This window comes from Lichenostomus cassidix, chromosome 7 (assembly GCF_008360975.1).
Source record: "Lichenostomus cassidix isolate B80296 chromosome 7, HeHo_3.0, whole genome shotgun sequence".
NCBI classification, from domain to species: Eukaryota; Metazoa; Chordata; class Aves; order Passeriformes; family Meliphagidae; genus Lichenostomus; species Lichenostomus cassidix.
Window position 1 is genome coordinate 13,557,424 of NC_139488.1, and position 16,996 is coordinate 13,574,419.

General features: G+C 36.3%; 1 protein-coding gene across 6 annotated transcripts in view; it reads right to left on the minus strand.

The window, feature by feature from the left end:
- The window catches only part of NBEAL1 (neurobeachin like 1), a 79,561-nt gene that overhangs the window by 58,398 nt on the left and 4,167 nt on the right, over window positions 1-16,996 (minus strand). For all 6 annotated transcript variants that reach the window (XM_085066260.1, XM_085066259.1, XM_085066263.1 and 3 more), the window contains exon 3: window positions 4,803-4,894. In XM_085066260.1, coding sequence (XP_084922386.1) covers window positions 4,803-4,894 — 92 coding nt within the window. The remainder of the gene's footprint in view (window positions 1-4,802; window positions 4,895-16,996) is intronic.

Consider the following 16,996-nt stretch of genomic DNA (forward strand, 5'->3'; position numbering starts at 1 on the left):
GAAACATGAAAGCAAAACATATTTGAAAAAACCTTTTTCAGCTTTCTACTGAAGACTAAAAGTGTCCAAATAAATGAGATGCCAATTATTACATAGTTATTGAAGCCCAGTTGGTATTCATCCACAGTGAACCTCATGCTATTCTTACATAAAATTCAAAAAGCCATACAAAATTATCTTGCCTATTGTTTTCTGCTAAACTACAACATTTTTAGAAACGCACTAGTGAGAACCAAGACATGAAGAAAAGAATGCATTTATTTGTGATTTTTTTCCAGTGATCCAAAACCAAATAAGTCAATGATCCAGGAACAACCATAAAGCAACCAATTTCAGCAACAGTATAGAAATATACCAATCTGCTAGAACACTTTTTGGGATGAAGACTGCTTATCCACTGTTGCACATGCTAAGAAGAGTTAGCCTTTGGCAGCAGCTATTTACCCTTACACATCCTCTATGAATTCCACACAGAAAAAGGAAAACAAGCAAGAGCCTTACAGATTACAATTGTTCAACATTGCCAAAGCCAGAAAAAAAAAAGCTACAACAAAAAATTCAGCTAAAACCTCACTATTACAACCCTTGCATACATACATCTGGGCAAGAAAAAGCACAAAAAAAGCATGTAGAAGTGCAATGACTTGCACTATATAGCACAATAGCTATTATTTGAAGGAAATGGGAAACAATCCATTGTTTAGCTTCTAATGTTAAAAAGGAAACCTTTACAGAAGGGTAAAACAGAGACCCAATTTAGTGAAACATCTAGACAGGTATAAGCATCAGAAAGCTCCCATACCCTAGAAAACAAGTGTTACATATACTTATACAGACAACCACCTACTGTTCATTTTCTTGCCTCTTGATGGAGTTGGGCAATTTGCTTTTCAGATCCTGGGATTCAGAATCTCAAGGGATTCAGAAAGTCATAATACAAATTTTATGTGTCTAGGCTCTAAGCTGATAGCGACCCTAACCACAAAACTGAGAACTGCTTTTTTCCCCAACATTGCCAAAACCAAAATTTTAATTTCTGTGATAGCAACTTTACCCCTCAAGATGCCAGCAGATCCATACTCCATAGAACTACAAGCATGGTTCCTCATAATGTGATAATTCAGATTCTGTATTTCAGATTTCAAAAATTCCCTCTCAGTATTAGGAAAACCATATTTTTTTGCAGCTGAAATCATATTTCCAGAAGTTAACTCCCTAAAATGGCCAACAAGTCTTTTTCAGTAAGATCGTGAAATGCTTTACAAGAGAGCAAACAGCATACCCTTCATGCCTCACATCCCAAAGAATGTTTTCTTTGCAGTAGCTGCCTGTCTGTGCTATTGCACAACCCATGAGAATTTAGTGCCTTGTGTCAGACCAGCATGAGAAATCCTAACTGGGATTATCCAAAATGAATACACTATAGAGTATATAAATAAATATAAATCTTTATAAATAATCAAGGGTTTTTCACCCCAGAGCAAACTACTACTACCACCACAAACACCTAAGACTTAAATTTACTGACACGTATAGCTGTTTTTCCCAACAAGACTCACTGTTTAAACTGTTGAAGTATTCCAAAAGGAAGGAAAAAAAACTATATTAAAAAAAAATCATATCTTATCTGATATTATTTGCCTGCTTGTACCCTACCTCAAAAATATGAGAAGGACTCAAATCTGTCAAGTTCTTTTTTATCTATAATTTCCTTCATTACATTAAGATGGTTATGCAGCCACACAAACTGCTATGTCAGGTGCTTGAAAGGGAGTTGAATCACCTCCACATTGTATGCACCTAGTACAGCCCAAACTCACACACTGGGGACTCTCCTCCACCAGTGGCAAGCACTTGGGAACAAACTGCTGCAGCAAACCAGGCTTTACTTTTCAATAATCACCATGTAATCACGCCAACCATGTAATCAGCATTCCTATCATCATTTCTGTACCATTTTTATGTGGATTTGAAGTCAGCAAGCTAATAAAATACTGTTTCTATGGTACTTTGCACGAGCTTCCTTTAAGCTCCTTTGCTCAAGGCCATGCAAACCAAAAGCAGAAAAAAGGAATGACAACACTCTGGAGGCCTTTGTTATTTTTAAAAGTATTAAATCAAATGGCAATTCCTCTCCAACGAGGAGGAAAAATCCTCACACCAGCTGGTAAAGGTTTTATCTTTTTTATGGTAAATATATATGACATGAATACATGTTTTGAGGGAAAGAACAGACAGGTATGCTGGTCTTTTGTACTCAATGCTGAAGCCCACCAGCATAGCTGATACATTGTCCTTTTCAGCAAAATCATTAATGACATCATCCATGAGCCATTTCCTATAGAGTAGATGTGCAAAGATAGGGGTAGAACTGAAGCTGTATAAGCCTGTAAGCTGCATAACTGTGTAAGCTCTGCTTATACAGTCAAATCATACCACTGGATATACTCGTACACTATATTTAGAGGTTTCCTAATTCTGCTCTGCTTAGCATCTTTCAGATTTCCAGAGCAGACTTCAGGAAATTATATATTTTAATTTATAGAAAGAACACTCTTATGAGTTAAATCAGCAAGTGACAGTGCCAACTAAGAGCCCTTCTATCAGGAAGAAAAAAAAAAACAAACCCAAACCTGTAATAGAATCTTTACATTTCTTAAGTGGTATTTTCTTGGATGCTAAAAAACCCCACATATGTTTTAGATTGACACAGAATTTCATGCCTCTCTTCCAAAAGGTTAGTTGTGTCCAGCAATCTGTGCAAGCCTTCTTCTCCCTAAACAGTTTCTCATTATTTCCTGCCATTAACTTTTCAGTACACAAGGTCTTTCAGGCATATAGCTGTAAAACATACCAAGATTTATAGAAGGAAAAAAAGAAAAAAAGAAATTAAAAAAGTATTGATGCAGTCAGTTTCTCATTTTAGCCAGCATCACATATTTTTTTCAAGACCAAAAGACTGAATTAATTGTCTAATAAGGAATCCAGTTTAAAAAAAGTAAGTCCACAAGGTCCTATGGTCCCTGGAGTCACTGGAAACAGCGTGGTGGTCCCACACTGACCCACTTTTCTTTTTCATGGGCCCAGTATTACTGTTTTCACAATGTAAATGCCTACAATACAAACTGACAAACCTCAGAAAGATGCCACTTATCACATGCCTGATTATATCATAAATGCATATAATGGCAGAAACTGCAATTCTTTGTTAATTCTAATATCTGATTGTTGTGGGTTTTTTTGATGCAGATAGAAAAGCACAGAATTATCTGCCTTCATCCCTATGTTGTTTTGATGCTTTTTCTTTACATCTGTTACACAAATGAGTCTAAATCCACATGGTTCTACTCTTCCAGACTAAATCACTAATCCTATTAGTAACCTCAGAAAAACACACTCTTTTTACACTCACTAAAGTCACCATTTATCACAATGAAGATGCTGGTATTGCTCTGCACAACTAAGCTTTATGTTGCTGGGAAAAAAAAATGACACCAGAACCATGAACATATACACTAAAACACACTTAAACTCAGAGTTTAAATAAACTAAAAACCCCTTTAAGTCAAAATACTAAAACATCTTTCTCTTCTGGTGTTCACATTTCAATACTAAATAGTATGTTAAAGATAACCTGCTTCAAACAAAAAAATTTTTCCTTAACTAAACATAGTAAGATGCATTTTTGACACAGTAAAGAAATAAATTTTCTGGAAGATCACAGCATTAACTTGAAGGTCTTGCTTATTGGTATTTGCACTGCATATTTGGCACTCACATAGGCATTATAAGGAAAATTTTAATACGAAGAGCTGGGAAGTCCAGGTTTTATTTGCTGAGATCCAGTTGCAGCATTCCTCATTTCCTTGCAACATTAGAGGCTATCACTTGCACTTCAAACAGGATCTGATCCAAAGCCCATTAAAGAATTTCCATTGATTTCAACAGGGCTTGGAGAGCAGCCATCATGCAGGGGCACCACACTTTGCTTTCAAACACCATTAGTGATATCAGCTATAATACCGACACCAGCTCTCATGAATTCTGAATCCTAATAACATTTGGTTTTCCTCAAAACCTCTAGTTCATCCAAGCACCTCAAAAGCAAGAGGAAACATCCAATACCTAAGTTTCTACTCCTCATTTTCAAAGTTAGACATGAAAACACAATCATGATAACACAGCATACAAATTTAAAATACTAAATATGAAACTTTGAAATTCAATAGCCCCTCATGATTACAAGTGGCAACTTTAGGTAAGCAACATAAGGGAAGTCAGCAATGCTCTTACCCTGAACTGAAGTCTTCATGGATGCAAGGATATCACTTTCAAGTCTATAACTAGTACAGGTTTTAATTTTTAAATTTTTCAGCTAAGATACCCAAATCTTTCATTGAGCATTTAATTCATTCTTAATCTTAAAGCAACTCCTCAAATAAAATTATAAAACTCTTTACCTACACCTTGCTTCTCTTCAGCTACTGATGATGCAGACAGCAAACACTATTTCATATGCAACATTATCAAAAAAATGAGGAACACGAGGAATAACAATTCTATTTCATTGAGCAAAACCAAGGACTACTCATGCTGATTTCCTAATATAATCCAAATATCAGTATTTGCCTAGTTTCATCATTCCCAAACCAACTTGACCTTCAAATGAATGGGAGTGCCACTTGACAACTAAAAAACTTCCTTTAGTTTAAAGGCAGCACTGCCATTGAATGAGACTGGGCTCTCAGCCAGGTCTGTTTCAGATATCAAGGAAAGATGAACAGGTCTGTAATTCTACATACCTCGTTGGCAGCTTCTCAAAGTCCACATCCAGAAACTGTTCATAGCTGGACACAAAACTATCCAACCAGAGCTTCAAGTAATCTGGATCTTTCTGTAAAACAGAAGAGAACATTAGGCACTATTGCACTCAAGGTTATCTATCAACAGCTCTGTAGTACTGCCTCGAATAAAATGCTTTCATTCAATGCCTTTCAACTGGGAGAAAGGAGGGAATACACATTTTTTAGAACTAAAAGCAAAAATAACAACTTGTGCCCTTTGAAGTTTTCAGCCACATTGTGCTGATGTGACATTTTTGCTCTACTCATTAGTTTCTGTGTCTCCTCTTCTTGGCACCAGAGTCAACCAAAGCATTTTAGCTTCTCCCCTCACCAACAATCTTAACTCAGTCTTCAGAGTCATCCACACCAGCTTTACAAACAAGAATGTATTCTAGTCTTGGTACCATAACTGCTAGTACACAGCACGCCTTATAGTTCATAAAATTAAGTAAGAACTTTAATAGCAATCCTAACCACAAAATAATTTTCTTTTTGTTTCACTCATAGGTCAATATGGCAGCTAGCAGCAGATTAGAGACAGATGGTGTTCAGAAAGACAATGCAGAAACTATGACTTGCATACTAGATAGCTGTAAAACAGATCAAAATTTAAATTTAAGCTTCCAGTTGTTCCTAGTAGAGCACAAAGACTGTGTTTGTGACCAGCAGTCCCTCAGGGCTGGATACTGTCCCAGGAGCTAGAATGGATACTAGACCACTGCAAACCACACAGGAAAATTCTGCCAAAATACGCATTTGAGGTAGTATTATTTAAGAAGTCAAGCTGCTTAATTTTCAAAAACAAGTTGCCAGACCATAGCTAACATACTCCTCCACTAGGACTGTGCAGTCCTGTCCAATAACACACATGCATGTAGTCCTACATTCTACACTACAGTTAATTTACAAAACAGCTTTAAAATTTTTGCCTAAAGTGTTTGAGATTACAAATGATTTCTGAATCTACTCCATAATTTATAACACTTTGCAGAAGTTGAAAACATTTTTCTTCATCCTTTTCCATCTTCTGTATCTCTTCCCTTTTGCTTGTTGCCCTGTATTACCACAAATGCTCCCAAATAATACTGTATGTCCCTGCAGAATTAAAACGAAAGAGCAAACAGTGAATATCTCTAACACACACTCTTCTGTGGAAATGTCAGCGTAAAAGAGTCACCAAGAAAGGCTGACAGTCCTGTCAGTGCAAAATAGCTCCCTACAAAAGAGCCCTCCAGTGGAAAATAACCAAACAAAACAAAGTTTAAAAACCCATACAAACAAAACAAAACAACCTCAAAATCAAATAAACTCACATATCCAGAATCTCAAATGGTGCAAAGTGTTGTAAAGCATGGGGACCCCCTCCTCATTCCAGACTTTGTCCTTATCCACATCTCCAAAAACCACTCTCAACTCAAGCAAGAAGTGTCAGGAATATCCAGACACTATTTACTTCACGATCACTATTAATTATATATAAAATGCGTTCAGGTACTGTGATAACAGGTGCCAAATAAAACCCTCAGCTAGATATATATCTTGTCTGATTATTTGCTCCTGCTGACTTTACTGCATTTTCTGGTTCACTTTTCCTAATTATCTTATTTTCCCTTCTTCTGCTTAATTCCTAATCTCTCCCTCCTTCATAATCTTTCTTCTCCTCATCGCTGCTTTTATTCACTTTTCAATTATTTAAGTAACCACTCCCTTTCTTTTTCTGTTAAAAATTTGCCAAAACAGCATTAAGTTCTGGAAGTGTAATGTAGCCTTATTCTCATGTTTAATATGCACTGAACCACCAAATGGTTAACTTATCTTAAACACACCTTCCAGTTGTCCTCAACATGAAACTGCAAAACACAGAATGAAGGAAGCTGTTGAGATAAAGAATAATTTCAAGGTTTCCAAGCTACTGGTTTAAGCTACAGAGGTTGCTGGATTACCGCAAGAAGGTGAGTAAAAAGTACACATCGAACATATTGAAAATCAAACCAAAAATTAGACAAGAAGTAAGATTTGCCTAAAGGAATGATTCAGAAGTACTAGAAGACGCTGTCTTCAGACATCATAGCTTTTCAAAAATGTTCACATATTTAAAGCTTTAACTTTATTGTATTTCACAGCAAGTTAATTTAGCTGCAATAAGCTATTTCACAGGATCATAAAGACAAGGAAAACCAGGATACCATTTTAGTAATTACAATACAGGTTAGGCTACAAAGGACAAAGAAATAGCAACCACAGGGAAGTAATGAACATAAATGTTGCCATACCCATATATCCATGCCTCTGATGATAATGCACATATACATGCGCAAAAACTGAACTTATGTGACTTTTTCCCTGTTGAACAAACTGCTTCTTTGTTGGCATGAGAAACTTCTCCTTGAAATCCAACAAGAAATACTAGATTGATTCTACTCATATTCCCAAATTAAAATTGTTTGTTGTCACAGCTCAGGTTCAATGCTAATTGCTAGCAATAAACTTGCATAAAAAAACCTCTGTTTTTCTTGGTCACCATGAAAGGTGATGGTTAATAACACCATTATCTGACATTTAACAAAAAGTCAAGGATGAGAAAAGGTAAAAGGTAGTGCAAAAGACAAAATTAGATTAAACACCTCATTGCTCCTTTTAAATGATACAGCCTAAATCAGTTTCAAGCTTCTTTATCATTGATCTACAATGCCTTTGCAAAGCTATCAGTACAGACTAGGAATGAGAGAACACTGGCAGACAAGATATGCAAGAAATAGCATACAGATGACAAGGGTAAGCTACACTTTATAAAACAGATGAAAGGTTTTGCCCACCTGTAGAGCACATACTGCTCAATTTGCTTTGCCACTAAAAGTCCTCCCAATCCTGGTAAAAACCAAGAACTGCAGGACTGTTTGATCATTCCCTGCAGCACACTATTCAACCCAAATCTCTTCTATCTCAATCCCCTGTCAGTCAAGTAATAATGCTTAATTATTATTTATAATTTTCATTTTAAATATTTTTAATTTTAACTATTTATTAATTTAAATATTTTCAATTAATAGTAAAGTTTAAATATTTAATAAATACTAATTAATTCCAAGTTATCAAAATAATCAGATTTGATATAAAAATACCAGGTAACACCACTGGTATGTGCCAGTAGAAAACAGTTTATGCAGTAGTTGACTCTCAGAGTCAAATCTAGAGATTTCCATCCAAGCAATAGCACTAACTCAAAACCACTTGGAGAAAAAAAAAAATTTTTACTCATGAAGGCAAAAAAGTAAACAAGTTCACTTAGCAACATGAGACACACCAAGAAATAAATCCCCATTATACACCAGCTAACAGAAGCATGCTTCCTTTCCAGAAATGAACAAAGATGAAGACTTCTGAGGCAGGAGTTCATTCCAGGAAAAAGTGACCCAATATTTAGCAGCTGGGCTACAATTAAGATAGTCAAAAATATTGGAAACAGATAATTATAAAACAGAAATTATAAAAGCTTTCAAATGTCAAATCTGGCCCAGGTTTTCTTTTTTCTTCATTAGAAACACTCATCCCAGATCCTAGGCACCAGTCTCCTGTTGTAAGCTGCCAGAAATCTAAATTTTACTGAAGCAGTTTTAAGGAATGAAACTGAAAATGGTAAATGCTACCCTTGGCAAAGTACATAGAACTGTCCCAAAACACAGCTAAATACCTACAACCTTTCTGAAGGCCTGCCTGTGTGAGTCAAATGTATCTTACATTTTTCCAAACCAAAGGCATTATCATTTGGGAGAAAAAGAGTCTTTTTACAGTGGTTTAAAATTCTAAGTTCATAATAAAACCAGGCAGTAATAATGGGTTTCAGCTGTTGTGTTTGCACCATTATTTTATGTACAATGCAATTATCCTACGCAGCCTCTTTCTCTTGAACTGAACTTTTTCTTGAGGTCAGCTGCTCCCACTTAATCTGGAGTTTAAATTCAGTAGATTTTAGAAAGTGTTTCTGTAAAGTTCTCCTCCCACTCACCTTTCCAACTATCCTCTATTTTCCCATGACAGAAGTGGTAAACAACTTTAACAGCAGAACACAAATTAACCTTACTTTACCATGAATACATTTGTGTTCTCCAATGCCAGATCAACTTTCCAAGCCAGTCCATGTTGCAATATGACAAATATCTGTGTTATTATGTGTAGAAGGGTGCATCCCATGGGATTGGTGCTGCTGCTGAGGGCAACAAATCACTGAACTGCAACCTCAGCTCCACCTGATTCACTACAAAGTGTGAGCTACTACATGGTACCTGTAGTCCTCCTAAGGAAGCAGTAGAGCACCAGAATAAAGCATCACAAATACTCAGAAGCCCTGCTAGCAGCAGAAACAGCAAAACCTATGGAAAGTACGTCTTTCCCCTCTTTGATAATTCCCCGTTTGTTATCATTCTTCAGACAGGGAGCTGGAGGCTCTATGTCAGAAAACAGCCCTGAATTGTTTTCGGTGGTGCTGGTTGAAGATGTGCCTCACTTTCAAAACAGTTTACAAAGCAATGTACGCTTTGATAATACACCACTAGGCTAAACTGTGATAAACCAGTTTGAGATTGGTATTCTTTTCCAGCCCCAACACACACACACTGCAGACATGTCCTATGAGATCAACAAGAAACCAAGAAGGAAATTTGTGATTTGTGTAACAGCAGTAAAAGCAGAAAGAAGCTTGTATGTGGTAATAAAATGCCTTTCACAAGTTACAACTTTCCAACTACTACAAGATAAGAAATGTTGTTTTCTGAAACCTCGAAGCCTTCTAAGTTACAAGCCTAAGCTTTTCATTTATTTACCTAAAACTTGCCTAGCTTTTGTGCAGGACAAATTTATGTAACTTATGTAACAAATGTAACTTATTTAAATAATAATTCACATATAGAAACTGCATGCCTTAAAACTTCTGGAAGATAATTTCCCCATGGCTTGAAATCCAAGAAGGTAAAATCGAACTGAAGTCAGCCATTTCTCTTCATAGTGATAAACGGAAACAGCTGGAGTTTTAACAAGGCTATCTTAAAGGTGTCATTGTAAGGTAAGTGAAAATCTATGAAAAAAACCCCGAAAACCTAAATAAAGAGCCCAAGAGTATAAAAGCTCAGACCTGTGAAACTGCTGAAGCAACTGCTATAGCAGTCATTCACCTGCAATCATGACAAAGAACTCTTTTATGCCTATTGAATCAAGTGTAGCTCAGAGCACCTGAAAGTGAAAACACTTCCTTGTTCCTTCTCTTCCTTAAATATCCCCGGTTTTCATTAAAAAAACAAACAAAAACCCCAGCCTGGCAAAATGACACACCACCCTTCAGGCCTCCATTTGCCCAAGATCCTCTCAGCACAGTAAGAGCTGCTACAGCTCTTTACACTTTAAAAAGAAAGACTGACAGGCCTGAGCAGTGAAGGGTTTCTAACAGGTAATGAAAATAACTTAAAAAAACCACTCAAAACCATAACACACTAAACCCTGTCTCCCATGAGACAGCCACAGGAGGGTTAGGGTTTTTTTCCCCCAACATAGTTAGTACAATGCTAGAAAGAAAAAGAACATTTGCTAAATAAACTCACTGTACTGGTCCAGAGTATGCACTGCAATACTGTGACTAAACACTGCCAAACAATCAACAAGATTCCCATGGAGCATTAACACTTGCAATATAGATGTATAAAGGCTGTCCTAAGACTTGGTGGAACTGGGAAATGAGCTCTTGATACACCATTTTCAGCATTTAACCACACTGAAGCAAAGCCAACAGCAGAGAGGGGATCTACTCTGCTGTCCTTCTGACAGAAGGGACAGGACATTCTCTAAGGCAATGAAGCGAAAAACCATAGCCAAAATCTACACTAGCATGGGACAGGCTCTTGTCTATGATACAGTAAATTGTCTGCAAATTACAATAGCCTTTTCTAGTCTCTATGAAAACTGATTAAATGAATGACAAAAATGTTCTAATACAGTCTTATTTTTCAGTTTGCCTATGCAGGAAGGTCACAATAAAGGTCTGATCCAGTATAACATTTTTTAGATCCATTAAGAAGCAAGGCAGCAGTAGTCTTACAGTCAGCTCTCGGTTAAATGAAAACATTTGACACAAAACTGGCACTGAAGTCCTCCCACTGAAAGTCTTCAGCCCTGTGCCTGTGCAATACAGGCACATTTACCCAAGGTTTCAAACCAACACTATTTATGTATTTATATAAAGTGTTGTTTTTAGATTTAGCAGTAACTTCCATTTCTGCTATGGCTTCAGGCAAAGAACTGGAAGGACAAAGCTCAGTAGAATTTTATAGACACATTCAGGAAGTATTAGTTGCTAAAAACAAAAGCTGGATCCACCCGAGGCTATTTGCCGTGTCACATTCCATGCTCTGAAGGCAAAAATTCCCTGCAGGGCAGTTCAGAGTCCAACTATCAGACAAGCCCGACTTGTTTGACAAGACAGTTGTTTGAAGTCGTTAAATTTAACATGCAGCCATCAAACAGCCAGCCGGGCCTGACTCCTGTGCTAGCTCCCAGTCAACCTTCAAAGTGGATTTCAGCTTAGAAGCACAACCATAAAATCTCACTGGCACTAGTATTATCATAACTAATCCCCATCCCCAAGCATTTTATTTAAAATAAGAACAACCCATTGGTGTCAAGACTGAAATAGACCTACAAAATGTAACATTAGGAAACTAAACATGAAACATTGTCTTTAGATCACTAGTGAGTTTACTCATCTTTAATTGAAATAGTCTGCATAATGCAGAATTGCAGAACATTTCTGAACATTGTTTGAAATAAACTATTCATTTGGGAATTAGAATATTTGTTTTAAGGGAGCTCTTTCATCTTCATTTTTTCAGATATAAAAGACTACATTTCCAGCATGAGAACTCCTAGCAGCCTTTACTCTGAAGTATGTCACAGTGCTTATGCTTTTTATGAATCCTTCATATAAAACACCACAATAAAACGTGAAAAGCTTTGTTACAGAAGCAACACTGCAGTTAGAAATAGTAAAAGACTTCAGGATAAACCATTCTAAACTGGCTAAACTGCCTCGATAAATTCAATCAATCAATTCTAATTATTAAGAGAATCACCTTTGGACACAACTTTCCATTTTAATCAAAATACTGATTTTTGAATCAGCGGATCCAAAAGAAGAAAAGCTCCTGGCAAGTAACTATAAATCTCCTTTATTAACATCCACACAAGCATTCTGTTCCATTTCCAGAATTAAAAGAAAAAAGGGATGGAGTAGTGATGCTTTTTTTTATAAATGGAAGTTGCAGTGAATCATGATAGAAACAACTATTTTGGGACAAGTTAAAAATTCTCTTTAGCACTGGGATTTATAGCAAAATAAGCCTATAGCTGCCAATCACGATAAAATTTAGCTCACAAACTTTACAGTCAAGTAAATATTTTTCTTCTCTTTTTGAAAACAAACAAAAAATATTTTTAATCTTCCGGTATTGCCTAAAGTTAAAGAAAAAGGCAATCATCCAAGCATTTTTATTCATTTTCCTTTCTACTTCAGATCTCCAACAAAACTGGAAAAACAAAATTAAAGAATTTTCTTACTAAAATAGAAATAACACCTCTACCTTTCTTTCTCTTGCATTTTTTGTTGTTGCTGTTGTTTTTGAATGATGATACAATTACAGCCTTGTAGCTTGAAACTGGCATGTGACTGATGCCATCCATGGGATGAATCTAATTAATGTGAACTTACAGATTTTAATGTCTTCACATTTGATGGGAAGTACCACTAGGCAAGCCCCACGTACAAGTGGGTCTACCCTATTTCAGCCTTCTGGAGCCCACTGCATAGGGCACTTATCAGGAATTTACCATACTCTAATTTATTATATTCTATTAACATTCACTTTTCCAATCAAAGCTATCAAACAGCTAGCCAGGTCTGACTCCGGTGCCAGCTCTCAGTCAATCTTCAAAGTGGACTTCAGCTTAGAAGCACAACCATAAAATCTCATAGTGAACCAACTGGAAGTTGCATTTTAAGCCTGGGGGAACAAGAAGCATCAGAAATAATTCAAAGGCAATTAAAATAAAATGATGACAAAAATCTACAGTGTGAAGATTAGCTTAAATTCAATGAAAGTTCAAACAATATCTTAGGAAAGCTTTACGCTTTAACTCTTAATTACTTTAGAACTTCAAATTACACCATTGTTTTTTACATGAGAAAAAGGCTGAGTTTTAGCATCAACATGCACATAGTTAGCTTTTGCCACATTGAGTTTCTAACTTTAGTGCAAGAGACAAAACAAGTTTATCGCAGGCAGAAAGGAAGCAGGATGGTGCTACAACAGTAAAACATCATCCTCCTATTTCACTGTATCAACAGCTAAATACTGCCATGGCTCTCAGCAGATAAAGGCTGGGAACTCCTGTACAGCTTAACCAAAAATTGTCTGTATTCATTTCAAAGTGTCATGTGATTACATCAAATTTAACTAAAACAAATTTTTGTACTTTTAGCTACGGATTTAACTGTTTGGTTTTGTCTCCTTGGTCTCACCTGGCCTTACATTAATGTACTGAAGCTGAACTATACACTGAAGATATAATTCAGCTACACACTGAAGGTGCATCATTCAAAAACCCCAAATCCACTTTTCAAAAGCACACTTTAAAAAAACCCTCGAAAACTATGGCATAGCAGAATGTGGGTTACTTGTCCAACTGCTATTTGGCATCCACTGCACTTCTGCTGGTTCAGTTTTTAAATGAGCAGCGCAAGTAAATAGAGGCCAGATTTCTGTAAATAACATGGTTGTTTTCTATACCCTGCTTTATTCCCAAGAGCTTTACCCATTCACTATATATTTAGTATCACTTATTCCCATTTCTTACTATAGGCAAATGTAATCCTTAATCATAAATTAGACAGGTTATCAAAAATGTTTTAAATATCAGAGAATGTATCAACACACACAAGCATTTTACCAGCACAGAAATCTCACAGCTAATGTTTAGATTTGCAGATACTTTAAGAAGCCTTACTAAGCTGTCAAATTCAAGAAGTGTTTGAGGAGAATAATCAAATACAGTCTTCATTTCTTGGTGTTCCCTGTTGCATCTCCCATCATCCTCCACTGGAGCCTCCCACTCAGTAAAAGATAAGTTTGGAAAAGTTAGACCTAAGCAAATTGGGGGTTTTCTAAAGAAAAAAGATGCTTATCTGTACTGTTGAGATGTGCATGTTTTGATGTTTTTTCCCCTACTCACATATAACTCTTTCAGCAAGAAAAGCTCAGTAATTAGAGAAGCTCTTCTCTCTTCCACAGCAGCTGTTTAACCTTTCTGAAGCCTGTAAATATTTTAAGAGTATCTATTGACAACATTTGGATTCAGGCATTAAGCTCCAATGCTGTTCAATGGGCAGCTAGCAAACCTTTCTCCCATTTCTGTAATCAGCACAAACATACCGCATATTTGAGTTGATTCGGCAATATGCTTTTTTTAGGACACACATTATCCCCAGACTTGCCCAGCTGACCAAGTTAAAAGAGCCATAACTCAGATACACACAACAATCCAGGGTTTGTTAAATTCGCTCTTATATTAGAGCATCAACACACAGAACCAGAAGCCTGTGTTTGCAGCTTTGTGATAAATCATTCCGTTTAAGAGACACTCAATTCTTTCATGTCAATAAAAGCTTCATCTGAATTATGTTTGTTGGCATGTTTGGAACTCACTAGAGTACTGATCCACAAACCCACAGACATGTGGGAAGTCTAACTTCACGTTGGCCACCACTAAAGCCCTGAATCTTACATCAAAAACATGGACAAACCTCAGGCTCTACTTTATCTAGAAGTAGCAGCTACATGTATGTACAGCCAAATATTTTTCAGAATAAACAACAATAATTTCTTCATATCTTGTAAAATGTTATGGTTTTCATACATCTTTGTCTGTTTACATTTATCTGCTGCCTCATTGCAACCTGAACTCTGCATTCTCTGTGTCAGCCCCTGTTCTGTGTCTGAACAACTACCAGCACAAGGTCACCCTGGCCCATAATTAAGGAAGGAAACAGCCACTCAAGAGACAAATGTCTCGTATGCTCATGTCAGTTATTTATATGAGAAGTTCTATATTTGTAAATATCAGAATTATGTTAGTTCTTGCACTAGGAGACATCTCTTTAAATAGCAGTTAATTCAGAATTGAAGACCAACTGTTGTTGTTTATCTATATCCATTCTTAGTTCAGCCTCTTGAATAGAGACAGAACAAAGATATTTTTACCACCACATGGCCACAAGTGACTTGTGACATGATCTTCTACAAGTTACACCCACTAGGAATGCAGAGATATACTTAAAACAATCTACAGAAAGGATATCTTACACAGCAATTGCTTTGTAAGACTTCACTCATTGGTTTTAGCAGAGGTATGAATTTACATGACGGCGAATTATGAAAAACTACTTTTACTGACCATTTGCTTTGCTCAACCATCCATCTAACTGTAAGCTGAATAGTTCTTTATCAAATATAACAAAGACGATCCATACATAGCAATGTGATCTGCATCACTGACAAGGCAGCAATTGCACAAGAAGGAAGATACGTGCAAGCCAAGTCAGGATGAGATCACATCTGGGATGCAAAGGTTAGTGTTTCACACAGAGCTTACAACCCAACATCAAAGATTATTATATTCTTGTTGAATTACATGCTTCTTACCATAACTAAGCATAATTTGGCTAAACCCACATTTATTTGAGAAACAATGTTACAATATTAAATGAGAAGATATTATAAATACGTAGATATCCCTCATCGCGCCAGAGAGAAAAGTACAACATATTTATCTCAATACAATCAGATTTTGTAAAAACAAATGAGAGGTACAGCATAAGGTAAAAAAGCACATTTGAGATAAAAATGCACAGGTCTGCTGCTCTAAGCACAGCAAGGATGTGACTGCCTCAGCTCTCTGCAACAGTAAAGACTAGATCCTTATGATCAGCTTTATGACTGCTAACACACAGAGTCCTGACTGTATCAATGACATTAAGGTTGAATGTTCTTTAAAACATAAAGCACAGGCTCCAAACTGGGTGAAGAACATTCACAGATTTCCCTTCAAATCGCTGTGTCATCTTACAGGAAAAGGCAGTGCTCAAATGAAATGAGGACTATACTGAAGGCAAGAGTGCAAGAAAAAGCTCAGAACCATTGTAATATCATGAAAACTGAAGATTTTCTGATGTGCTTATGGCAGCTAAGTGCTTACATTTATGATTTTGAAATCCCTTTTGAAGGCAGCTAGGATTTTTTTTCATAGACTAGAAAAATCCCCATATAAAAGGGTATCTGAACATGTTCCAAATAAAATCAAAAATACCAGAAATCCTGACAAGCCCTATGTCTAAGAGTCTGAAACACCTACCAGAACAACTGGAGATGAACTACATATGGTTAAAATCTTACAGATAAGACAGAGGTTGAATCTCTTTATTTTGAATCTGCAGTAAAAGTTACTTCAGAAGATTATGAAACTGAAATTTTCTATACTAATATATAATTAATATCCAACAAAAGGCTAATCAACCAATATTACAATAGCAATATTATTACAGCCATGACAGTCTAATGTTGCAAGACAAAACTGGTAGATGATCTCAGTCACATAAACAGAAAAAAGTCACAGACACATGTCAAAGCATGTCCTTTTCTGGGACTACTTCTTCTCCTACCTAATGGAGTTCTTCTCTTGCTGAACACTTAGACTAGTAAAGCATTTTCAGGTACCTGCTCTATTTGCACTTACATAAGAAGTGTTCCATGCCCCTTTTTAGGTTATTGAAGGCTTTGAGCTGACAATCAACCGGAAAAAAATTTTCTTAATGACTTCTACAGAATGACTTGTGCTATCTATTCTACACATAATTTAATTATCTTAAAATGCACACATTCTAACGTGGATGATAACACAGCAGTTTATATCCAAATCAATATTTGAGTACAAGCACTGCACAGTAACAGTTCATTGAACAGAAAAAAAACTCCAATCACTAAAACCATTTGAAACTGAAAATCATCAAAAACCACACCAGGAAGTTTCATCCTTAACAAGGCACTCTTTGCAGAAAG